Source organism: Uloborus diversus, chromosome 4 (assembly GCF_026930045.1).
Source record: "Uloborus diversus isolate 005 chromosome 4, Udiv.v.3.1, whole genome shotgun sequence".
NCBI lineage: Eukaryota > Metazoa > Arthropoda > Arachnida > Araneae > Uloboridae > Uloborus > Uloborus diversus.
In genome coordinates, this window is record NC_072734.1 from 143040050 (window position 1) to 143066121 (window position 26072).

At 33.4% G+C, this 26072-nt stretch overlaps 2 protein-coding genes across 2 annotated transcripts; both read right to left on the reverse strand.

The window, feature by feature from the left end:
- Positions 1-1837: 1837 nt before the first annotated feature.
- LOC129219641 (cytochrome P450 1A1-like) lies at positions 1838-10013 on the reverse strand. Its single transcript, XM_054853908.1, has 3 exons — positions 9745-10013; positions 4772-4945; positions 1838-2105 (listed from the first exon to the last, which is right to left on the reverse strand). Exons 1-3 carry the CDS (start codon positions 9962-9964, stop codon positions 1939-1941), a joined length of 561 nt encoding a protein of 186 aa, XP_054709883.1. The 5' UTR covers positions 9965-10013; the 3' UTR covers positions 1838-1938.
- Positions 10014-10899: 886 nt separating this feature from the next.
- LOC129220886 (cytochrome P450 2J1-like) lies at positions 10900-23916 on the reverse strand. The gene is made up of 5 exons (XM_054855321.1): positions 23877-23916; positions 17045-17421; positions 14625-14940; positions 11186-11385; positions 10900-10940 (listed from the first exon to the last, which is right to left on the reverse strand). Exons 2-5 carry the CDS (start codon positions 17394-17396, stop codon positions 10900-10902), a joined length of 909 nt encoding a protein of 302 aa, XP_054711296.1. The 5' UTR covers positions 17397-17421; positions 23877-23916.
- Positions 23917-26072: the final 2156 nt, after the last annotated feature.

Below are 26072 nucleotides of genomic sequence, written 5' to 3' on the forward strand. Positions count from 1 at the left end.
ACGTTCAACTCAAAATTTACTCGACTTGGTAGAAAACAGATTATTCTTTTTGGATGCTAGACCGAAGCTCGACTGATGCTCAAAAACATGTGAGGATATTTGCTAGGGAGCAGCATCAATATGTTATGACCACTGGCTCTCCGGTTATAATTCGTTTTGAAGAAAGGGCACTGCGTAAACGTGCTCCTGTCTACCCTACTCAATTAAAAATAATCTTAGACAGAATAATCCAAAAGTTTATAGTAATAAAGGTTTATATTGAGTCAAAAAATTAGAATATTCAAATTAAATTAGTAAAAACAATTAAAAAAAACAATATCAATACTAGAATGCGTCATTTCTTGCTGGATTCAATGCTTTAATCCTTTCACTCACGGATTCTACCACCTGTTTACATTAATCATTTCTGACACTGTTTCCATACCCTCTTCAATGCGGCAACGAGCTCAATTTTGTTGGCGGGCACCAGGTCTTGAACCGCTTTCTTTGGTTTTGACGGTACCACAAATTCTTGATTGTATTGAGATTGGTAGAGTTGCTTGACCGGTTTAATACCGAAATTTCTCTTTCTGTTTAAAATCTATGAGTCGATTTAGAGACATGACACGGAGTAGAATCTTGCTGAAAGATAAAATGTTTCACTAAATATAACTGCTGTGCCCCAGATGAAGTATCATGCAGTATTATTGATAAACAGCGGAAGTCTCTCATTGTTTATTTTAAGATATATATAATTTTCCAATTCCAATTGCTCTCATGCACCCACAAACCATAAAGGATGTGTCAAGTAGAAAAGAGCGTCTTACACAAGATTTCTTATACGCTTTTCTTTCAAACGTCAAACCCGAACACCTTTTTTTGTTGACAGATATTTCAAAAAAGATTCCTTACTGAATATAATGCTACTTTTCCAACTTTTTTGCCCCTGTATGAGCTTTTCTTTGCTCCAGAAGAGTCGTACACGTTTCTGCTTCATGTTTATCTTTGGTGTTACTTCGTAGATCCGCAGTTAAAACTGAAGGCAATCGTCCAAGTGTAGTTGGCGTGAACAAGGACAAGGTAACTATACATTCTTTCCAACACTTATAGACATAAGAAGCATTTTCACCGATTATTTTGGACGATTTACTTTAATTTGGGTTCATCTCTGCCACAATTTTTCTACCTCGTTTACTTCGGTTACTGTTTAGTTGGTCAGTCCTTCTATGTTCCTTTAAAATCTTACATACCATAGATTGTGAAACGTTTATTTAAATTGAGTTGGATAGTTTTTTTCTAAGTTTAAGAAATGATGCAATATGTAACTTCGTTTTTTCCCTATATACCACCTTGACGACCAATTTTGGCAATAAAAGGCTTTTAAAAGAGCGTAAAATTATCCGGGCTCTAAGCTCCATACTTGTGACCAACTATTGGTTAATAGGTATGCAAATATTTTCTCTACTTTTTAAAATTCATATTGAATGAATATATTATTCTAATTTTTTGACCCATATGAAAAATCTATCTATTTTTCCAATTTGTTATTGATCCATAAATTGTTAAAATAATGTCTGAAAAGTTGTTTAAATTGATTTACCCATTCATGAATAATGAGTTTTAGACTTTTTAATTTGCATGCGTTCATTTTTCCCGACTCAGGGACAAGTTTTGTTCAAACAGTTCTGATATTCTATTATTTTGAATTTGGGTTGTAGTTCTGCCTTAGCCTTGGCTTAAGGGCGGCAACTCACTGCTTTAAGAAATTATTATTTAATATTAAAGAATGGTTGAAATGGAAGTAAAGTAAAAGAATGGTTGAAATGGAAGTAAAGTAATGAAACAACACTTTTGCATCAGAAATAATTTTACTAGACATGAAATGTTTTTTACAAAAACATCGAATGATTTAAACTTCTACTGATGTAAACTTGATAAGTGATGTAGATAGTAATTGTTTTAGTTGTTTTTTCTTGGATGAGCAACCACATATGTCTGCCAGGGATTTACAGGAATAGAATCATCTTCTGTGCTTGGTTTTGAGAGATGAAATTTCTGTACGACAGATGTAAGGATTAGGAAAGCCTGTGTCATTGTATATATTTCTCCAAGGCAGGCTCTTTTGCCTAGAAAAATAGTGAGAAAAAATGTAGTCGAAATCATAAATACAATATTAAGCCAATCACGGCATTTCTGCTTTTGGCTTAAAATGAGAATTAAGTGAAATTTTCAAAGAACAGTGCGGTGTTTTTTGAAAGATATAAATATTGAAACGTTTGAGCATAAAATAAATCGTTACGACTTTGTAACTCTTTTTAGAAGCTTTCAGAAGACATTTTGTCTCATCAAAGCAAATCTGATTAGCTGCAAGACCAAAATTAGTTAGTTTTCAAACTCTCAAACTTTTCTTTGTGTAAAGTAGGGGAGAGCGGGTTGGTTTCCTACTTCTTATTTAAAACTTTAAAAATTCTTCTGTTAGTATTTGCAAATATTTTTTTCACAAATTTTGGAGTTAGGTATGTTATCTTTATACCACTTTTTGGGATAACGTTACCAAAAAATAAATAAATAAATAAATAAATAAAAAATAAATAAATAAATAAATAAATAAAATAAATAAACAAATAAATAAAATTTATTTGTGTTAAAAGTGTTTTTAAACTGTGACATAATGATTTATTTTCCGTCGTCATTTTATTGTGGAAATTTTCAGTTATTTTTGTGAAAAGGTTAATCTTAAAATGTTGCTTTCTGAATTTTTTGAAAAAAAAAAAAAAAAAAAAAAAAAAAAATATATATATATATATATATATATATATATATATATATATATATATATATATATATATATATATATATTTCGAGCCTTTAAATGCAGAAAATAACATCTTGAAAACAAGTGAATAAACAATATGTTTTGGAAAATTAAAAGAGCTGATGAAACAATTTGATCAGAACAATTTTGTTAGTTATCCGTTTTTGCAACTGTAATTTTTTAAGGAATTCGTTTCTTCGATCGTGATATTTGCAAATTAATATTTTTACTGTATACTATCCATAAAATTAAAAGTTTGTAGGTTATTTTCTTGTAGTATTAATAGCTTTTCCATTTTTTTAAAAATTCCATTCTTTTACATAGCATCACCATCGGTGGAGGCGAAGGTAATTCTGATACCCTGTTTTCCCCTTAGATGGAGACACCTGGGTCCTCTTCAAAGCGAAACTGCGCTAGGAATTCATTTTTGGCAAGAGTTTCGAAGTCTAACGAGTACTCGAGGGATACTTTACATGCTGAATAATCATACGACATGGATGCTATCAATTTTCTGCATCTTCAAAATCTACCGACTGAAGTCAATTTCTAACTTGGATTTCCAATCACGCGCCGAATTCAGTCCTGCGGGATTTCAGAATTGTGAGGCGCTATTCCCCTGATATAGACTTTATTCTTCTTAAAATTTAGTATTTTAATGTCAAATAGAAAAAGTTTTGCTTTTTAGGAAGAACTGCTTTTGTTACTTGAATTAGTAGTTTTCTCGAATTCCGTACGCCAATCGAGAGTGTTACAAAGTCGGATTTGAATTTGCAATTATCGTTTGGTACGCAAAAGTGTCAGCTAAAAAAGTCCGATGCGGCTTAACAAAGCATTGTTCGCGTGGAATGAGAAAGGGTTTTTGCTCAAAAAATAATGCGCTAGAAGAAAACACTCTAGTGCAGTTGGTTTTACTGAGAATGAATAATCGTGCACATTTTTCAAAAGATTCCGAGAAACTTCATCAATTTCTGAAGTAGGTTTTTCTTTTCTTGTGCATGGTTTTTAGTCAAAAACTGTAAATTTCGGACAAAAACTATTTTTATTTGACATCTGTTTTGCTGTATCCAATTTAACTTGCTTGAGAATACCCTTGAGGCTTCATTATCGTTTGTGATTTTATCAGTGCATTTGATTCATTACAGCAATAGGTGATTGCTGCCTGGTTTCACCAAGTTGCAGTCGCAGTAAAAGTTTTTGAATAACTTTGATAATTTTACCTCTCACTTAAAAGATACATTCAAAAACTAGAGCAGTTTAATTTACTGCACTGTCATGCGAGTTTTCTTTTTTTGTTCATCCAAGTTTTGATCTCTTCTCGTGCCGAAAACATAAATATTGTCAGGTTTTTCATTGCTTTCTTCTTTAGAAAAAAATATTGTGCATTTTTGTAAGTTTAAGGTTTTGAGTGCAATCCTTAAACTTACAGAAGTGCTCCAAAATTTCAGTCAGTCTACTCCAGCGGGTTTTGCAATCAGTAATTTCCCCTATTTTTTCTACAGCGTTATTTTTTTAATTTTGATCTTTAGTGATAGTTTTCAAAAACGTTTTTATTCAATTATACGCATTTTCTCTATTGCTGAACGTGTGAAAACTGAAACCTCAAATGAGAATACCAATTGATTCTCAGAAAAATATACACTATTTTTGTTGTGTTCTCAAATGGTAAATCCACAGTTTGTCATAGGAGACAGAGTTTTTTTGCTCTTCTTGCAGATACACGAAAAAAGTGATTCAAATTTCAGATGATGTTTGTGAAAATAGTCACTTTATGAGTGGCATAAAAGTTGGAAAACGTTTGAATGGAAAAAAAATTGCGAGATTTTAAATCCCCAAATTGCGAGATTGGAAATAGCGGGATTAGTCTCGCTAAATATCTTACTGACTACATTGCAATGAATCTCCCAATTATTTAACTGCAGCAAATGACCATAACTGATTTAACTCACGTTTTAGTAAATATATTTAAACATAACTCACCAACTCCAAATAACATGGGAAGCTCAGCTCTAGGTTTCTCCGGCGTTGCTACAAACCTGGAAGGGTTAAAAGTTTCAGGATCATCGTAGGTTCCTGGGTCATGGTTAGCAGCCCAATAGTTTGCCAAAGTGACAGCTCCTTTTGGTATTCTATATCCTCGAATATTTGTTTCGGCTGTTGAAAAAAATAATTACAGTTGAACTCTCCAAATACGATCATGTTTAATACGAAAACACGGCTAAAACGAAAATTTTGTTCGATAAGTTTGCTTTGCTATCTAATTACATTAAAAATTTCACGCATAATACATACACTATATGACTAAAAGTATTGGGACACTTTCAAAAATTAACAATTTTATGGATTTCTCGAGAAATAAAAGATCAAGTAATTTTTTTCACATAAAAAGTACATTCTAGCCGTCATTTTCCAATAACAATTAAGTCTGCTATTCATTTAGGGAATCAGCAACAAATTGAGGAAACAAAATAAAGTTTTTTGTCATTTTTCACTGTAACTAGCTGGGATTAAGCTATAAATTTCAGAAATAAGTTAAAAATCTATCAAAAAACTATTTTTATATTTTCGTGAAAGTATCTCTTATACTCACGGAGCATTTCTTTCAAAAATACAAATTTTTTTTGAAGGTTTTCTGTTCATGTCACGCAGAGTTTTTCATCAAACGTTACTAAACTTTCAGAATATTTGACAGCATATTAGAGAAACATAATAATAAAATTTAAAGTTAAAATATTGAAAATTTAATGAAATATGAACGTTTACAGCAATTAATTTTTCACTGCACATGCGCGAAAGATAGCAATGTATAACATTTATGATCCAAAGCTCAGATATATCCTACAACTCATTAAAAAAATTCCACCTCAATATCTTTAAAATTAAAAAAGTTATCAGCAACCGAATTTCTATAATTCTTAGGTGACGAATAGTAAGGGGGGGGGGGGGTTCGCAAACAGCTATCGTTACAGAGTGAGCGAGCGTTTACACTTTCCTGCTATCGTTACAAAATGATTCACGATAAGAACGTATTATTTGCCAACGATCCCTCATGCTTCGTCGTCTAGCCCAGAATTACTAAAATTCATTAGATCGCTGATAACTTTTTAGATTTTAAAGATATCAAGGTGGAATTTTTTTATGAGATGTGGAATATATCTGAGCTTCCGATTATGAAGGTTATAAATTGCTATCTTTCGCGCATGCGCAGTGAAAAATTAATTCATATTTCATTAACTTTTCAATATTTTAACATCGAATTTTATTATTATGTTTTCCTAATATGCTATCAAATATTCTGAAACTTTAAAAACGTTTGACGGAAAACTCTGCGTGATATGAGCTGAAAACCTTAAAAAAAATTTAAAAAAAAAATGCATTTTTGAAAGAAATGCCTATATCTCTGTTGGTATAAGAGATACTTTCACGAAAACATAAAAATAAATTTTAGATAGGTTTTAAACTTATTTCTGAAATTTATAGTTTATTCCCAGCTATTTACTGTGAAAAATGATCAAAAACCTTTTTTGTTTCTTCAATTTGTTGTTCGTCCCCTAAATAAATAGTCGACCTAATTTTTGTTGAAAAATGGCGGCTGAAGTATACCTTTTATGTGAAAAAAAATTACAGAGCAATTGGTCTTGTATTTCTCGAGAAATCTGTAAAAATGTGAATTTTTGAAAGTGTCCCAATATTTTTAGTCATATAGTGTATACATTAAATTAAAAGTCTCGACTAAGACGAACAAAAATTTGTGACCCCTTTACTCAAACTATTCGTGGTTGAATACCGTAATTTACTTTTTTAGAAATTACTCAATATTTTGTTAGGTAGTAGGAGTCCCAATGTGTACAGAGAAGAAAATATTAAATATTTTGCATAGAAAATCAAGCCAGTAGATTGATTTATCTGTGGACATTTCAATTTACCCGAAGATAAAAACTCTTCATCTTCCATTGTGGATTACAACCTATTCCGAGATTGTCGATTACCATTTTCTTTTTTCAATATTTTTCAAAAACATTCATTTACAAGAAATTAGTGGTTTGTTTTCATTGTACAAATAGTTAGATTACAATGTGTGTCTTAGTAGTAATGATTTTAAATACCGGTACGCATTTCTTTGTTTTTTCACAGTGTCACTCATAAAACGAACAAATTCGTGGATTTTTGACATTTCGCATAAACCGAGTTCAACTCTATAATGCCTGTAGTAGTAACTTTCTGTTGCAATATTGGGTGTAAATTTTCAATAACAATTTCAGCATTGTTGATTCTAATGGGACTACGCATTGACTTTTTACCTTTTGCAGACACAGTGTCAATGGTGTATTTGTCATGCTGGAAATGCTACCATTGCAAGGGGCACCTATGATCATCTGGGACCCCGAGGGGATACAAAAACATAAAGATGAACTTTTATGACAAAATAAATCTGTTAGTTAACTTCCTAAACTCAAAACCTCAGTTTAAAAGTTAAAAAAAAGTTCTTAGGTTGGTCCGTTGCGAGATATTTAATGAGTTAATGAATTAAAATTGCCACCACTTTTGATGGCTCTTAAAAGTATTTCGCGCTGGATTCAATCTGTCCATCCATGATATTCTCACACTCACCATGATATTCTCAATTACTATATCCATGATATTCTCACCTACAGATTACGATAAACGTAAAGATGTTTTACATGGCCCTGTGATGGATAAAGGGGCCTTTACAAATGCATTGCGACCGACCCCATCTCCTAAAGCTCTAAACTAGCGGTCGACAGTCACCAACGGGTACCATTTCATTGAAAATGGCTACCAAAAATGGCGACCATATGTTTCTTTCTTTGTTAAAAATCGTATCTTTATCGTGCTGCGACAACATACTTTTATACCTGAGTCGTTCAGCGCATCAGTCGATTCTATCTTGGCAATGTAATTCAGAGCAAACTTCCTTAAGGTTATTTGTTTTTTTGTTCTGAGTATATGTATTTTTAAAAATGGCTATTAAAAATCAAAAGTTGCTAGCAACCATTTTTTTTTGTCTCTGGTAGCCAGTAGCTTTACTTTTCAGAAATCCTAGTCTAGAGATTTTCCAACTCTGTAAAGCCCCTTCTGATGCTCAGAATAGGAACTGGCAGACTGGCACTCATTCTTCTATGGGGCTAGTTCCGTAAAAATATTAGGTTCAGATATTTTCTTTTTAGAATCGTAATCTGTAGTTGTTCTAGTGTGAGAATATCATGGATGGACAGATTGAACCCAGCGCGAAATAATTTTACGAGCCATCAAAAGTGGTTGCAATTTTGATTCATTAACTCATTAAATATCTCGCAACGGACCAAACTAAGAACTTTCTTTTACTTTTAAACTGAGGTTTTGAGTTTAGGAAGTTAACTAACAGATTTATTTTGTCATAAAAGCTTGTCTTTTGCTATTTTCGAGTTCGTGTTCAAAATGTTTTCACCTTTTTGTAATAATTTGAATTTTTACAGAAAAGAATGTTCCCGAGGACAGAGCTAAAATAACTAATAAAAAACTAAAATGTACATAATTTAACATTTTTAACAACGAAAGATGAGGGAAAAGCAAATACATAAATTAAAGACACGGTAGTACTAAAATTTTCTCAGGTTTAAAAAATTGAATTACTTTATTTCGTTGCAAATTCCCAGATTTTTTAAAATCCAATAAAAATATTGCTTAAACAATCCAAACGATTTTAAACTGCAAAACCTTTTGCGAAATTTTACATATTAAAATATAATTATTGTCAAGTACCAAAATAATGAACCGAAAAATGATCAAATAAGCTTTGTGCTACTATATGATTAAAGTGAAAAACCAGGATAAATAAAGCACACATTCTGAAGAAAATACGGCATATATCTACTTCTGAAACTTCAGAAATAGCTATAGGCTGTATTTTCGCTAGAATTTGTGTTTCATTAACGCTGGTTTTTCAATTTAATCTCACCAAAATGATTGTTTTCATTAGGGGAGATCAGGCATAGTTGATACACTTTTTACATTTTGATTTTATTAAATTTTGTTGCTAATGTTATTTACCAAACTAAAATTTCATGAAAAACTATTACTATTTTCTTGTTAATTAATGAGTTAAAAAACTTTGTTGACGTAATTTTTTTGAATATATATAAAAAACGAGTTGATGTGTGCATCACATGACTTCCTTTTGCTCCAATTTAATGTCTTTTTCTCATTATTGGCAGTTTTAATGCGATACTCTCTAAACTCTCTAAATATCACCAACAGTGGTCAAATTGAAACCAGATAAAAAAAAAATAAATAAATAAAAATTAAAATTAAAATGAAAAAAAAAAAAATCGCCGAATTTGCCACCTAGTTGGCGACAAAACTTGGCGACTAAAAGACTGGCTATATATCGCCAAGTGTCCCCCAAATTATGACACCACTTAAGTTCCTCAAAATTAACAATGATTTCTCCCCAAAAAGGGCAAAAGACCCCTTTTGGAGCATTCGAATGCAAGCAAAAAACTAGGTGCACAACTAAACCCCACTAGGAGTCTACGTACCAAATGTCAACTTTCTAGGACATTCCGTTCTTGAGTTATGCGACATACATACGCACATACATACGTACATACAGAGTACAGACGTCACGAGAAAACTCGTTGTTTTTTTCCCGGGAATCGTCAAATTGGTTATTTCGCTTGTCTATACATTCTTAAGCATCTATCTACGTGTGGTCGAGTCGGGGGAAAAAAAAAAAAAAAAAAAACTCAGCATTCATTCGGGGGTGAGCAAAATGGAAATTAAGGTTGAGTTTTGAGTGAACATTTTTTCGCGAATACAATACTTCCTTTTTTGTAAAAGAAAGTAAAAAATGTGTTACATTTTCTTTTCGAAATGTATCAACTAGGGTTAAGTTGATACAAAAAGGAATAAACCGTTATGCTGACGCAATAAGCAACGAAATAAAACCTTACTTGTACATTCAACACTTGGAAGCATTGGACTGAAATCTGATTTTCTCATAACCTCGTATATGAAAGCATTGACGTAAGGCAATGAAGTTCTGTCCTCGATAGTTGGCAGTCTATCCGGTCCAATCACTTCAGCAATTTCTTCATACATCTTATCCTGTTCTTCCGGATAATCAAGGAGTGCTTTGAAGAAAATGTTGACAAATGCCGGAACCGAAAGCATACCATCTCCAACGATTTGCAACAAAGTCTGACGCAGAACTGTATCTGTAAAATATAAATACAGTTAGACTGTAGATAGTTTAAATATTGTTTTGCATTTAATTAGTCCTTTCAGTTGCAAGGGAAAAAAATGTGTACGGAGCCAATTGTAAAAAAAAAAAAAAAAAACCTTCAAGTGTTTCACTCAGCAAATGGTGTGATCCCCAAATGATTTCACTTTGAAGGGGGGAGGTGGTTCATGGAATTGTGACAGTTTTGGACCAGGGAGTGAGGGTGTTACGCATTTTTTATTACAATATGCTTATGAAATATATCGCGACATGTGAAGAAAGGAGGTGTGGGAAATGTGTGACACAATGTGTCAAAGGAGGGAAGGAGGTCAAATTCGATGAAAAGATCTGTGACATCATTTATTGCAAGCCCCTAAGTGAGAATTTTGTGGAGAAATTGGAGAACGTGAAAAAATGACACTCACACACATAAACAATGAATATAGGAGCTTGCTGTAAATGAGAGAATTTTTTATTATGACTTAGTCGCTTTTATTATGACTAGAAGTTCAATAAGGCCATCCTTCAATGCAAAAATGTAACAATATTTGTATATTTAAAAAATATCTCTGTATAGTCTGCCCATGTGTATGCGCCATTATGCAAATGCGCTGTCCGCAGAGAGCAGCACACGTGATTGTGAGCATAAAACAGCTGAGCTCCGTGAGAACGGGCGGCTTCCTACCTGACGTATCTCAACAGCATTCAGACACTCATCCGTTACACTGCATGTCGCAGAATTTTTATAAAACAAAGAAGGGTTTTAATTTTATATACAATGTTATTTTAATTTACTGTACCTATGTTAAGTCAATATAATAGTTTCAAGTAAATCTCAGTTTTCTTGCCAACATCCGTACAAACATTACAGGAACAAACACCATGGTTACTGTAGAACTGGCATAAGTTCAGTTAGAACGAGTCTATCTGAATGAGGGGAAACATTTGCTGCACCTACTTTGCTCATTTTAATGTGACTCTGCTTAACTTAGAGACAAACATACATCTGCAAAAACTGGCATCACTAAAAACTAATAGATGCTTCCGTTTCCTCCAGTAATCTTGGCATTAGTCTTTCCATCTCATCAGCGTCAGACTGTACATAAAAGCCATAGAGCTCTTGAATGCTGAAGCGTTCTTTAATTGTTTTAGACCAAGAAAAATAGACTTACCTGTAAAATATTTGAATGTGCTGTCCCCTTTCTGTTCTCTGGTATTCCGTTCTTTGATGTATACGTCAATGAGATCTCGAATGTGGTTGCTATCGTACGTCGACTCGTGTTCCGTTATCTTTTGTTGAACAAAACGAAAGAGTTTTTCTGCGTACAACTTCGATTCGTGATACCCAGAATAGAATGGAAGGAGTGTATATCTGAAACAAAAGACAAATTCATGTCACTAAAAAGAAAAATAATCTTTGATACATAGGTTCATAACATAAAATTGTAAATAATTTAGATACATCGTTTTTAAGAGTAGGTAAGGAAGTGAAGTGGTTTGTTAAGGAATGAAATACCACACGAAAATAATTTTAATATTTAACTGAAAAAATTCAGTAAAAATAAAGTTTGGCTCTTCATTTGGGCAAGTTATGTATCGCTCAAACGATTTTTGTGGGTATGACATTTGGATGTATTTACTTGCACTTTAAACCAGGAAGTTTAAGCTTTGACTTTTTTCAATTCTTTTGTACTTGACTGCGAGTAACCATTTTATAACTTGATACAAAGTATCAACTAGAAAAAAAAAATGTATTAAAAAAAAAACCATATTTCCTACATGTTTCGATTGAAACGTTAAAAGTCACTTAAAATTTTCCAACAAAAACGCGCAAAAACAATTTAAAATCCTAAAAGTAATTCATATTTTCAATAGCTGATATTAATATGCGTATTATAAATAACTGGGTGATTCTCCAAAATCCTAACAATATTATGTCCCAGTAGCCTAACACAAAAATTGTTTAACTCAGAAAGTGTTTTCATTTTTCTAATAGTCAGAAATAACTTATGTGATGTTATTCTACTCTTATTAAAACAATAACTCATTTAGTTTTTTCATACAAAAAAGTTTCAATGACCAAAAAGTCACACTTTTAGCGTGTTCCCACCCGTTCTTTAAATGGACTAATTAAAAATGGACTAAATTATTTAAAAATTTTATATCAACATTCTACAAATTTAATTTGTAGTACAAAATTAAGCATACTTAAAGGTGTAAAATAGCATTCTTTAAATAAATTTAAAAATTTAACCCATCAAGGTACATCATTTTGAACTTTGTCCCCAGGCTTCCATGTCACTCTCCTGTCCTAGGAATGAGTTCAATTATTATAGATAAAAAAGAGGAATTTTTAATCTGCTGTACTATAAAACTAATTATTATCACTATTTTGTTGGATTCCTTGAGTATTTTGTTAATACGATTTGTCTGCTGTTCTTACTAAAACTTTAAATTTCAAAAATGGGTATGTAACATTTTTGCTGTCATTCTCCTGGACAAAATTTCTGTGTTAAATAAAAGAAAAATAATAATTCTACTCATATATAGTGTGTAGTTGGATTAAGAGTTTATAATCGAAAATTAACATTAGTTACCTTAATTTTAATCCTGGGATTACGCAACAGGCAAATTGTACGGAAAATGTCATACTCCTGTCCTAAAAAAAAGTTATAATCCTGTCCTAAAAAAGTCATACACCTGTTCTAAAAAAAATCACTCAACTAGCCTTATTTCTCAAGCATTGGTGATGCATCCCGTAGAACAAAAGGATTTATTTCCAAGATATTAGTTGGAGAATAATATTGACTGAAAAAAAGAAAGTTAAATTTGGCAAAAGTGGAATAATTCGATTTATTTATATATTTTTTTGTTCTTGTTCAGACGGATCGTTTCAAAAGAAATATATTGATTAGACATTTGTTTATCTAAATGTTGCTTGAATAGGTTAGTGAAGTTACTATAAATTTCGTAGATGGTTGCTTTAAATTAAAAGTTAAATATATGTAAATGTAAAATTATATATGTAAAAATTGTTTAAAGCATAATGTCTTTCTGTTCTGAAGTTAGTGTTCTTTTCAGTTAGTTAAAGCAGAACTCTTTGTCAATTCAACAACTATAAGTTGCAATAAAATATATCACAACTTGAAAACATGTAAAAACTTGAAAAGAATTGTTACAGTAGTAAGTATCAAAAAAGCTATTTAAAAAAAATAGGGTTTTTGAACATTATATTGGAATAACTATTGCATTACAGTAAACACAGGTCAGTTTTTATTCATTCAAAATTTCGGCTTTTAATTTGTTTTTGTTATCTTCTTTTAGTTTGTCCCAACTATAAGGTTTAATTCTATTTCTTCTCAGTTTAAGAGTCAATTTTTTTTATTAATGACGCAATAAAATTAGTTTAGTCAATTTGAGCTCCCGATTGTCTGGTGAAGCAGTTTTTCTTTAAATATTTGTCATCTGTAAATACGACTGCTATATCTTCCAAGTCTGAAAAAGGGTTAATAATGGAGAAATATGAATGTTCCAAATATTGAGAACCGTGTTAGAACTTTTCTCAGTAGTATTCAAGATGAAAAATAACTGTGCAGTTCTAAAAAGAGTAGTTTGTTTGCATATGCATTGCTTATCGTATGGTTCTTTTCTTCATGAATATGAGAGAGAAAAATTTAACATTAAACTTAAGGTTGTGAAAATTCAACTTTCAGACTTCATCCGTTTTTTATGGAACTCTCCCTTCCTCCTTAACAGTCTGTCCCGTATTTACAGTTTTTAAATTTGGCAACCCTTAGCACGACTTTCTTCACCCCGAACCCGTTCAGGGGTTAAAAAGTGCTATGAAAGAGGTGTGGGAGCGACTTCCACAAAAGCACTCTTGAACTCTCTTATTACCATCATGATGACTCATTGCACACGCTGTGTGTTTGTCAGAGGCGACGATACGCCATGCTAGCCCATCAGCAGCATCTTTCCACCATCAGCAGCATCTTTCCACCATCAGCAGCATCTTTTCACCATCAGCAGCATCTTTCCACCATCAGCACCATCTTTCCACCTAAATTTTGGAACTGATAGGACTCTTGGCATCACTCGTATTACTAAACGACAGTTTAATTATGGCTTTGTACAATAAACTGCATACCACATCTCATTTATTTCTGTCCAGTGTTTCTCAAAATATTTGGTTAAATGTTTTTTATCTCTTTATAATATATAGGAGCTAGCGCATTGTGCTGCAATTACAGAGAGTAGGCAAGTTTGAATCCCGCTGCTGGTATGTTGTTCTTTTTAACCAGCGCATTTAACCACACCGTTTGCGTTTTTATCTACCGTAAAATTTTAAAGTAAAATAAAATTTACATTAAAAAGTACTAGCAACGTGGATGTCAGTTTTTTTTTACCTTAAAATTTTAAGATTTTTTCCTAGCGTTGGAAGTTCAACGTTTTCCTGAATTAAAAAGAAGTACACTATTACCTTCAAAACTTATAGTTAAACAGTTCCTTTTTTTTTCTCATTAATTGATATTATTTCTTAAATAAACTTGGAAAAATAAAAACTACTCATAACAACCTAAAACATAACGGAAGACATTAAGACTCACTCACCTGGCAATTTGTCCAAGAAGAAGCTTGATAGATGCCAATGCCAATGCAAGTTTGCCATAATCTTCATTAAACTCGTTTACTTCGTCTTCAGTAAATCCTTGATGTCCAAATACCGCGTTACTCATGATAGTAGCACTCCTCTTTATCACGATGGCTGATATGTCCACGGGGTTTCCTTGAGAAGCTCCCAAGTCTTCAAGGATGCCATTCAGCCGCTCATGGTATGTCGCGTTGGAATTCAAACCACATTCTTTGAAGGCGTTCAGTAAAAACCGTCGCAATATTTTGGATTGTTCCCCACTCGCAGCAGCCACGCCTGAAATTATTTTCTATTTCAAATTCTGTTTATTTTTAATGCACAGGTTGATTCAAAAAGAATGATGGTTGAATTGAATGATATTACTGAATTTCAATAGAAACTTTAAGAAGAACAATCAAAAAGCATTGGTCAAGACTTAAACGTAAGTAGCATTTTTTTTTTTGTAACACAGGATGGGAAAAAACTGGTCTTGAACTTTGTAGACATGCATAATTTCTAACTAAAGAAGTGCAGGAGCCCTGTAGTCCCAATAATTTTTTTTTGCGCGTAATAAGTTTTTGCGCGAAGTTCGCCTGAAATCTTAAAACCAGGGAGGTAGAAAGGAGGAATTAAATCTTTCCTATTTAGAAGTGGCAACGATTGTTCACCTTTTTAGAGGGCGCTGTCGGCGAGCCGCTCCCGACAATCGCAGCAGATCAATGTAAATGATGCTAAGTTTCTCATATTTTTAGAGGCAGCTATTAAAGCAAAAAAAAAAGAAAAAAACTACTGGAAATTGGTTGTAATAAAGGGACAATATAGTGGACGATGTACGGCTTTCGTACACAGGAAGTTTGCACAGTATTTTGATGGAAAAATTAATTTTATTTTTCATCACTAACTTGCCGAATTCGTCTGCTATTAATATTGAGCTGTGCGATGTTTATTTTTTACGAGTTAGAATATTTCTATTCCTTTAAATAATTGACGAAATGAGAATGTTGTAGAATTAATTACATAAATACTTTTTTTTAATTAGTTGTAAATTTCGTGACGTGTTTCGAGAACTAATGAAGCGAAATAATATTTTGCTTTCACGACCTTTAACAGATAAAAATAAATATTTATGTTATATTTACTTAACTTCAAGCTGATATTGATTATAATAATTTCATTCATGTATTTACTCACTGCTTAAACAGAATTGTTATCATTATTTTTTTTATTATTGTATTTTTTTCTATAACCAACCATAACGTGGAACCATAACATGGGACAGCCAATTTGTGAGAAATTCACTATACACCACCATTTGTAAACATACAGGCTAACCAAAATAACTTTTAGTTTTCTACTACGGGCAAAGCCGTACGGGCACCACTAGTTGCAAAATATTTCAATAAGAAATTTAACGGTTGTAATCTAGCTATAAAAAAAGCATAGATGTCCAAATTTATTGTCAGTCGACTTATAAGAGGATGCAACAGGACATAAGGAGCTTTGCCTATGCAAATTGATAGAAAATATTTCGAGAGTGCACAGATATTTTTCTATGTAGATCCTTTCTAAGCTCTTTTGGGATTTTTAGGGTTTGGGGAAGAGAAATGACTATAGATGGGACAATCCTAACCTGGCAGCATTGTGAAGGCTACGTAGTTCCTGTTCACAGCATTACGACGACGCTAGGTTAGGTTTGCTTCCAGAACATTAATGTCCACTAGTAGATCAGGAAAAAAGCCACAACAGTTGTGCAGCGAGAAAAAAAAAGAGGAAGGGGGTACCCTTCGAAATTTAAGCTTTAAGGTATAGGGAAATCTGGGATGGAACGGTATATCAAGTTTAAACCTAAATTTACATGGTGATACAAGATTTTTTAAAATACGAATTAAGTTACAATATTATGCTGTAAAAGTTTCAGCTTCTTTCTCAAATCTTAAGAGGGTGCTCAATGACCCATTAATCTAACATTAGCCGTAGCATAGAAAATGTCACACATTTAGAAACATTTCATTTTCCCCAGCTGTTTTTTTTTTGTAAATAATTATTTTATTGCAATGTATATGCATATTACTTGTGTATATTATAATATGCAGTATTGTTTTTTCAGTTCAACATGTTTTTTGTATCCCCTCCCATACTTATGAAGTTTGGGGGAGATGGTGAGCACTCTCTTTCAGTTGAAATTGGAAGCTAAAATTCTTGCATTATATTTCTATCCACAAGTCTAAAAGTATTGAGGGGTATCCTGTTATATAGGATAAACCTTTTTTTTCTGCATGTATTTTGAACTACCCTGAAATACAGTGTGGCTCACAAAGCAAAATGTCTCAAAGAAGTTTTTTGATCCATCCTGCATTACATTTGTTCTAACTTATTGAATGAAAATCATTTTAAAACTTACCTCCTCCAAACACATGCTCAGTTATAACGTAACTACTCGGTCTTGTAGCAAAACAATCAGACTTAAGAACTTGAAACTCTTTCAAAGCTTTGATGCTGCCTAGATTAATGAGCAAATGACCAGTCACTCTGAAGCAGAAAATATCTCCGTATTTTTTGCCCAACTCTTGCAATTGCAGATGGGAGCCTTTCTTCTTGAGAAAGAACCAGTATCCAAAGTACGGTAGTCCTGTTGGCCCTGGTGGTAAACCTCTGTCCCTCCGGATGAAGTATGTTGTGATGAGTACAAGGAAAACAGCGACAAGAGCGGTGGTAGTTGGTGTAAAGTTAAGTGTTTCAGGAGAAAGGAACATTTTCTTTTTGAAGAATGAATGGTTCCTTTAAAAATGGAAAGAGTACAATTTTAAACGTAGGAAATTTAAAGCAGCTCAAAATCCATAGAATTTAAAGTGTAGCAGTGTTTCAGATCTCTAAGAAAAAATTGACTTTTTATAATAAAGAAAAAAAAAACAAACAGTTTTTGTATAAAAAAAGTTGGACATTACACTATTGAAATTATTTTACATTATTGATAATTTTGAAGCAACGCATAGTGCGACTAACGAGTTGGTATCTGTCAATCACATGTGATGCAGGCAGAAATGAATCTATTGCCTTAACCTTTTGAGACACGATTGCTTCGTTTGAAGTCAGTTATTTTCGGCCACTTGACACTGACTTCAGTATGGTCAAGTATAGTGAACCTAGCATCTTAAAGGTTATAAACGCGTCTCGCATTAGATGGCTGAGTCACATATTTCGATATGAAGATACAGTGCTGGTAAAAAAAAAAAAATTGCATCCCCCTCGCCTTTTCACTACAATGGGATTATGTGAGAAGTTTTGGTCGACTGATTAACGATGAATGTATGTGAAATTCTGCGAAACTTATGAAATAAACATTTAACAGCAGGAATCCGATAATTGTTTAAATAGATTGGATCTGTTTCCAGGCCAAGGCAACTGCTAACCCCATGCTCATTTTCCCATTTCTGAACCTGCGTGTGAGTTAAGAGAAGAAAAATTACTTAACCTTATGTCAATTTAAGTCTAATGGCAGGATAAAGGTTTATAAATTGTTACTCACCAGTTTTGCTTTATGGCACGGAGCAGGTTCATCCCGGAAAATGACGTTTGGAACTGAAGTAAAGTGATCCCGGATAGTAGGAAGCAATTTCTCCTTCAAAATGCCGATATACACCTGAGCGTTTACTGTTCCTTGCACAAAGTGAAGCCCACCAACTCCTTGATCAGAAATACATCCCCAAATCATCTGGGATACGTGATGCTTGACTGTGTGTTGAATGCAGTCGGGATGATATTCTGCTCCTTTGCGACGCGGGTGATGCAATTTTTTTTACCACCACTGTACGTTCAGTACAAAAAGAGTCATCTTTACTAACATTTGAGGAAAACGCCGAAGAGGTAAACCCCCAGTCAGATAGCTGGATGGGGTAGGAAAGGACTTATAGGAGTGAACCAGTGGAGGGCCATTGCACGGGATAGGGTTAGGTGGGAAAAACTGAGAGAGACGGTCTTGGCCAGCAACAGGCTGTAGTACCTGCAAAGAAGATGACACTGACCTCGACAATTGGCTGGGGAAAAAATGAGGGCCTCAAACGAAGCCAATGTGATTTAAAGGGTTTAAATTGCTAGAGAAAGAAGAAAGAACGTTTGCCATGTTTACGAGTTTAGCAACATTTTGGGAGTGTGTGGACCTCTTCTCTACCCCTTTTTCACTGAATGATTTTATTATCGGCTACAATACTGAAATTGAGATTGAAGTAATTTCTTTGAGTGGCGACGTACATTTTAAATTTGTAATGTCTGTACCTCAGAGCCAGACAGGTAAGTCCAAAAACCGATTTTCCGTTTATTAGTGCATTGTACGTAGAAGCCTATTCTGCATCGAGACATCTAAACGCAATTCTTTAAAAAAAGGTCCTTTGCAATTTTGTATTAGGGTTAAAAGAGCTCGCGTCTCAGAAAAAAGTTTTTACTCTCTCCTGTAAAGTTACCATAATGTGACTTACGTCCTTCTTGCTCTGAAGTACAGATTTGCTGATTAAAGTTAATTCCTGATATCTATTATTATTATAAAGAATAACGTACGCAATTTTGAGGATTGATAGAATGAGTTGAATTACTTAAAAGATTAGTTTTAATGAGTTTTCATTATGTGGTTCGTTATTATTGTACTGTTCAATTTGCGGCAACAACTGCTTTCCATTGGCAAAAAAGTAAAACTGACTCGCTATAGTTTCTTCATCGCAACCCCATTTTTCCCTTCCGGTCTTCATTTTTACTTTACCTAATGAACCTTCATGAAAATAGATTCTTCTGAAGGCTAGGTGCGTCCAAGTACCAGCGTAATTACCACGATCAGTATTACAGAAAAGCAAAAATGGAATAGATTTCACGATCCTTTATAAAGAATTTTAGATTACATTCAGAATACAAATTTTTATTCGTTTTAAATTGCTATGGTTTAGCTCCAAATATGCTTAATTCTCTAAAATGTCATTACCACGGTAGTTAATACCGAGGTGTTCTGAAAGCACATCTATGATGTTTTGGAAACTGTCTTTTTACCCGACTGCGCGTGCGCGACACAAAGGAGGGTAATGTGTTTATCAGTCTATGTATGTATGTCCGTTTCTATGTGGCGTTCTACAGGCTAAACGCCTTGGCCAATTATGGTAATTCTTACGTCAATCGATTTGTCTAAACCTTGGGAGTGTCTCTAAACACATGACAGTAAGCAAAATTCTCCATATCAACAACCAGTTGCCATTTTGTTATTTCGGGATCGGGTCGCACGCAGTCGCTGTGTCGCTCACTACCTGCGTGCGACACAGCGTGAGGCAAATGCAGGTAGCTTTCACTGCCTGAATATTTTGTTTACTAGCGTCTACTAATTGGGGCCTCAGTGGCGGAGTGGTCTAAGCGATTACTTCTCACACTTGAGGCGGTGGGTTGGACTTCCACCCTCGCTCCGGATGTACTTTCCCCTCATTTGTTTTTGTCGTGATTCAGGGGACTGAGTTTCGCTGCGTGTACTTTCGCGACAGGCTTTTTCAGTTTTGCGAGAAAGATTTGTTTGACGATGTTTGCTACCTCGCATCATCATGAGTTATACAGGTTGTTTATATAGCTGTGCTGTGGTTGACTTAGTTCCTACATTTTTGCTAAAGGTCAAGCACATGTAGCTTTCAGCCGAGTTAAGTCCCTAGAGGGACTAATTATCTGTAGTTTAAACCACCGCAAGTTGCTTAATAAACCTCACGATGCAAACTCTCTCAATGAAATGACAAGATTGCGAGTCTTATAATCATAATGACTAAGTCAATGAAAATTAACTAAAAAGTGTAAAATAAAAAATTATTAAACAAAAACAAAAAACCCGACTGCGTAAAAACCAAAAAAATAACTAAAAAGAAAAATGTATAAGCCCAGTAGTTTAAAATGCTATTAAGTACTACTGAATAACTGCACCATTGAAATAGTTTTATATTCGTACACAGATAAGACATATCATAAATAAAAAACAGAATAGTAGGATCAACAGTCGGGGCCATTCAAATTTTACGGGGTTCCTTGATTCAAAAAGGAATGGGCCCCGACTGTTGGTCCTTCTATTCTGTTTTTGAATTTATGATATGTCTTATCTGTGTACGAATATAAAACTATTTCAATGGTGCAGTTATTCAGTAGTACTTAATAGCTTTCTAATCTACTGGGCTTATACATTTTTCTTTTTAGTTTTTTTTGGTTTTTACGCAGTTGGGGTTTTTGTTTTTATTTAATATTTATTTTTTTAACTAATAAATTTTTCTTAGTTTAAATTTCAACCAGTTTATTACACAGACGAATTACAAACATTACAAAGATTTGTATCTTACTTGAATTTATCTAGCGATCATTTGGAGAGTGGGGAAGGTAAGAGATTTTAAACTCTACGTTTCCCCTCAAGCAATTTGTGTCATTTATTTAATCATTTAGGCTGTTGATTGTTTTTTTATGCTTCTAGCTCTCATTGCAACGTTTACAAATATTATGAACACATTTTCTGTCTGTCATTACAATATTCCAAACGAGGCAGTGAAAAGCAAAGGGATGTAAGTGGCAAAATTAAAAATTTGGAGGTACACATGGTAGGTGAAAATCTCCCCTGGTCTAGGGGCAAGAGATGGTACTAGTAGCCCTAGTAGTTGCTGCTATACAGCATGATTTAGAAACAACGTTCAATGAAAGCCTACCTAGGATGTTATCTTTAAACGCGTTTCACTCAAAACTTAAAAATGTCCACTTACATACCTTTGCTTCTCATTGCCTCAAATGATCAAAACTTACCAAGTTAATTAAAGCTGTGATTAAGGAAAGTCATCTCTACTGTCAATTTTTTTTAGAAACGGAGGCAAGAATAATCTACATTAGCATAAGGAATTGTAAGCTTAAGCAGTACTTTTTTTTTTATTCAAAATTGAACATTTTCTCAAAATGATCCTTAGCAGATTTTTTTTTAGGAATGATTCCTAATGGGGTCGTTTCCAAAATTTTAAAAGTATTTTTTTCTGAAAGAGCATTCTTAAAAACATAGGATCTGACCATTTTTAAAATAATTTGAAAAAAAATATTTAAATCGGAGCGCCTTCATTATTTACTGCTTCTGCCGATGAATCACAAATGATAAAATGCCATTCAGTGCTGCCATTCACAGTGCAAAATATTTAATTCGCATCTTTACTCACGTGTACTGGAAACGATATGGTTGATAGCAAGCGTAGAGCGCAATATTTAATTCGCTTATGGATTATTATAGCGTGGAAACGCGATAGAAAGATGCGGCAAGTGCATCATTTGTGACGTCATCAAGACCACGCATTGTTTGAAAAATCAGCGGTTTAAAAAATTAATTGAAAAAAAAAAAAAACTGTTGGGAAAATGAAAGTATTTTCTCCGTCCATGTTATTTTTTTTGCTCATTCTATCCATTTCAATGACTAAAAGTAGTATTCATGACTGAAGGAAACCAGACCATTCAGCATTATGTTGAAACTCTATAAAACAGCTTAAATCGGATGGGTACTTTTTAAAACAGTTTAAGTCCAACAATACGGAATTTTCCATCATTAGCATGGGCGTAGCCATACTTCCCTTTAGGAAGGAGCAAGCAGAGGCGTTGTTTTCTTGGGCCACTCCTCCCCCCTCCCGGAATAATTTTAGTCTCTCGTTAGGTAGCCAATTCTACTATAGTACGATACATGTAAGTAAAAGGATCTTTATGATTCAAATCCTTTCAAGAAAAAAGTATTGTCCCTGATCTTTGAAGGAATAATAGTACAGACAACAAGACACATTCTAATAAGACAACAAGATTCATATTGTCTTATACAGTGTGTCCTGAAAAAGACTGACTATTTCCAAAATTTATAACAGGGGTGCTAAGTTTTTCCCCCTCAGAGTTCCAAATTTTAGTTCAAAAATATTTCAATAGATGGCACTGCACATAGTAAGCCTGTAAGTCAAAAAAGAATTGAAATCCACTGATTTTTCCTCGGATTGCGACATGTGATTACAGCCGACGATTGTTTGAAAATATTGTTTTGTTCTTCTGTTCATTATTTTCGAAAAATTATGATGTAATTTTCTATCTTTTTTTATTTACGAACTTACTATATGCAGCGCCATCTATTGGAAAAATTTCAACTAAAATTTGGAACTCATTGGGAAAAATTTACGGCTCACCACATGAATCTTCTGCAAGAATTATTTTCTTTTTATCATTTACCGTTTTCCTGTTATAAATTTTTGAAAACAGTTAATCTATTTCGGGACACCCTGTATCTCTAAGCAACGATTCAGCATGTGTGATTGATATTCTTCGCTCAACTTAAAAATATTTTTGAGGTTGTAAAGCTCTTGTATGGTTGATGTTCATCACTCATCCTAAAACCTTTTCAAGGATGTAAAGCTTAGCAGTGGATACAAGGGGATAATTATGAGGGTCATGACCCCCACCCCTGAACCGTCGAAAACAGCATCCGTCCACGTTGTGTTCAAACACTTTATGCATAAAATGTAAATGGTTACAGTAGGATCTTTTTAATTCACTAATTATTTTTGGAAGTAAATGTTGGAATTACTACTTTGTTCCATTGCTTAAGAAATTCATTTGCAAAGTTTATCCCCAAGTAGGTACCTTATTCCTGTCCAATTTGGTGCTTTTTTTTGACCCCCAAGCAGTTTCAGAAATTTTTCGTATCTAAAGCCCTACGTTCATTTATTGGGAGGGGGAGGGGCTTCTTTAGCATGATCCCCCTCTAAAATGGTTATTTGTATCCACCCCTGGTAAAGCTTATGCATGGTTGTTGTTTTTCACTGAACCTAAAAACAATTTTGAAACATTTAGTAATTTCCCAGTTTTTTTTATTACTAATTATTACCTTTTTTTAAGCTTGTAATCCAATGCACAATTAAAAAGAAATAACCTCAATTAATGAGCAAAAATTTTTATTTTGTCAGAAAATTTGAGTTTGGGAAAGCAACAAGTACAAAAAAAAAAAAAAAAAAAAAAAAAAAAAAAAAAAAAAAAAAAAAAAAAAAAAAATTAAAAAAAAAAATAAATAAATAAATAAAAAATAAAGTAAAAATGATTTTACAGTGGGTGTGGCAGCTACCTCTCCTTGCCCCTTCTAACACCGCCTATAAACATAGCACTAAATAACGAAGTTTAACAAAAAGAGCGTAGAGATTGTTTAACATGTGCTTTAAAAATGAGAGCAGAAAACTTACGTTATAGATGTCTTCTCATTGCGGTATGACGAGAACGATAAGTGATATCTTGACCTTTTAACGACCCAATCGGTTGAAGCGCCGTGACGTTATCATTTTCTAGTTCCCAATTGGATAACATGTGAATCAAATGTAACAAATGTATACTTATTGTTCGCAGAAGAGAAGGCGGGGGTTGTTTTTTAAAAGACATAGTAGCTGAAAAATGCTGCTGAAAAACGCTCAAAATATGGTGTTTTTACTATAGAGTAGGCAGTCAGTGTACATCAAAAACTTTTAGTCTGCTTACAATTGTAGATTATGTAGGGGAATGTGGGGTAAAGTGAAATAGTGGAGATGACTGAGCTTTTTCAAAATGAACAAACTGTCAATTTGTTTTGAATATTGCAGTACTCAAAAAGAACATTGTATTTTTTAATAAAACTTGCATTGAAACAGTATTTTTTATTTTTATAAATAAATTTACGCTCTCGAAAAAAACAAAAAGGAAAATTTTCACCTTTTTTTTGTGGGGCAAAGTGAAAAATAAAATATTTTTCTAATGATGCACTCTTTATTCAACTGAAAATATATTTTTGAACAAATGAACAAGAAGTTGAGTGAATATGAAATTAGTTAATATGCGAAGCAAAATAACTGAGCGAGTAAGAGAATGACTGAATAAAAAAAAAAGTGAATGAATCAATAAATAAGCAAATTGCCAAGTGAAGGAATGAAAATGAATGAATTAATAAATAAAAATGTAAGTGGTTTAGTAAATGATTGAGGGACATAACAGAATGAGCTATTTCACTTTGCCCCATCCACTTTGTCCCGCATGTACTTGACTAATAGTAAAAATTATTTAAAATGCAAATAATCATAATATTAACTAAATTAATACTGCATTGAATATTAAGGGTCTCAATTAATTGGCGAATAGTTTCCACATGTCTGTCTCTCAATAAAAAAGATCAATGCGGTAACTATTGCTGAATCCAAAAAAATTTTCATCTCTTGCTAAGTTCTAATTTATATAATGCTAAGCTATCATTGTTCAAATGATTTTACGCGTTTGAAAACCTTATACGTATCATGCTTTAATAAGTAGAAAAGTCGTACTTGTTGAAAAAGTTGAAAATAAAAAGTAAAATACAGTCGACTCTAACCAATCTGGATCACCAAAATGCAAACTGATAATCTGGATTTTCAAAAATCAAGAATCGGTAAAACCCATGCATTTCTTCCGCATAATACAAATGACTTGCATTGTGTACTTTTGGCCTTTGGCGCTTCCCGTTTTCAGAAAACTGCCATTTATAGTTCGACCATCCGTCACATCAATCCAGATTTTTAAGAGACTTCTGTACTGTGCTAGGAAAATGACATTGGGTTGAAAAATGATTTTTATTAACCAAGACAAAATTACAAGTTGTAAATGAGAAATGATTGTTATCTGGCTTCCAGCTGCTACTGAAAATAAGAGGACAGTAAAAAAAGTATCTGATCTTTGGCTGAGGAAAAAAAAACTGGGAAACCTAGGCGTTTAAAACTTTATCACCCTCAAAGTAGTCTTTCTGGGACTCCCCAAACTTCTCTCAGCCATGCTGCCGTTGTTGAAAGTATTCAGAAAAAGCTTGCTTCGGAGTGGAGCGCAGTTTGTTTGTTATTGCAGAAATTTCTTTTTCGAAATATCGTACTTTTCAATCGCTCCTAAAGTTTGGAGAACAGCCAGAAGTCGCAAGCAGCTATATCAGGAGATTATAGAGCATATCGACCCACACGAGTCTGTTTTTTTGACAAAACTATCATAACCAAGTGCGATAAATGTGCTGAGAAATTGTCACCGAAAGTGGTCTGCAATTGGCGAATGGTTTCCACTTGTCGGTCTCTTAATAAAAAAAGATTATCGCTGCATCACTGCTCCAGTTTCTCTGTCATTTTTCGTGAAAAAAAAAAAAAAAAAACGAGAACGCACTAACTTAGTCAAACTGTGTTTGCCAGTGACTGACGTTTTTGACAGACGGGAAAAAATTGACGCATGCGCTTAAATATTCAAAATTAATCTCAGGCAAGCACACTTAATTCATATCCATCAGGTTCCCCCCCCCCCCAAATACTGAATACTTTTCTAACAGCTCTCGAATATCAGTATTAGTAGATTCAAAGCAAGAAAGCATCGCTGAGAGATCTTGCCTCTCAGCGATGCTGCTGCTG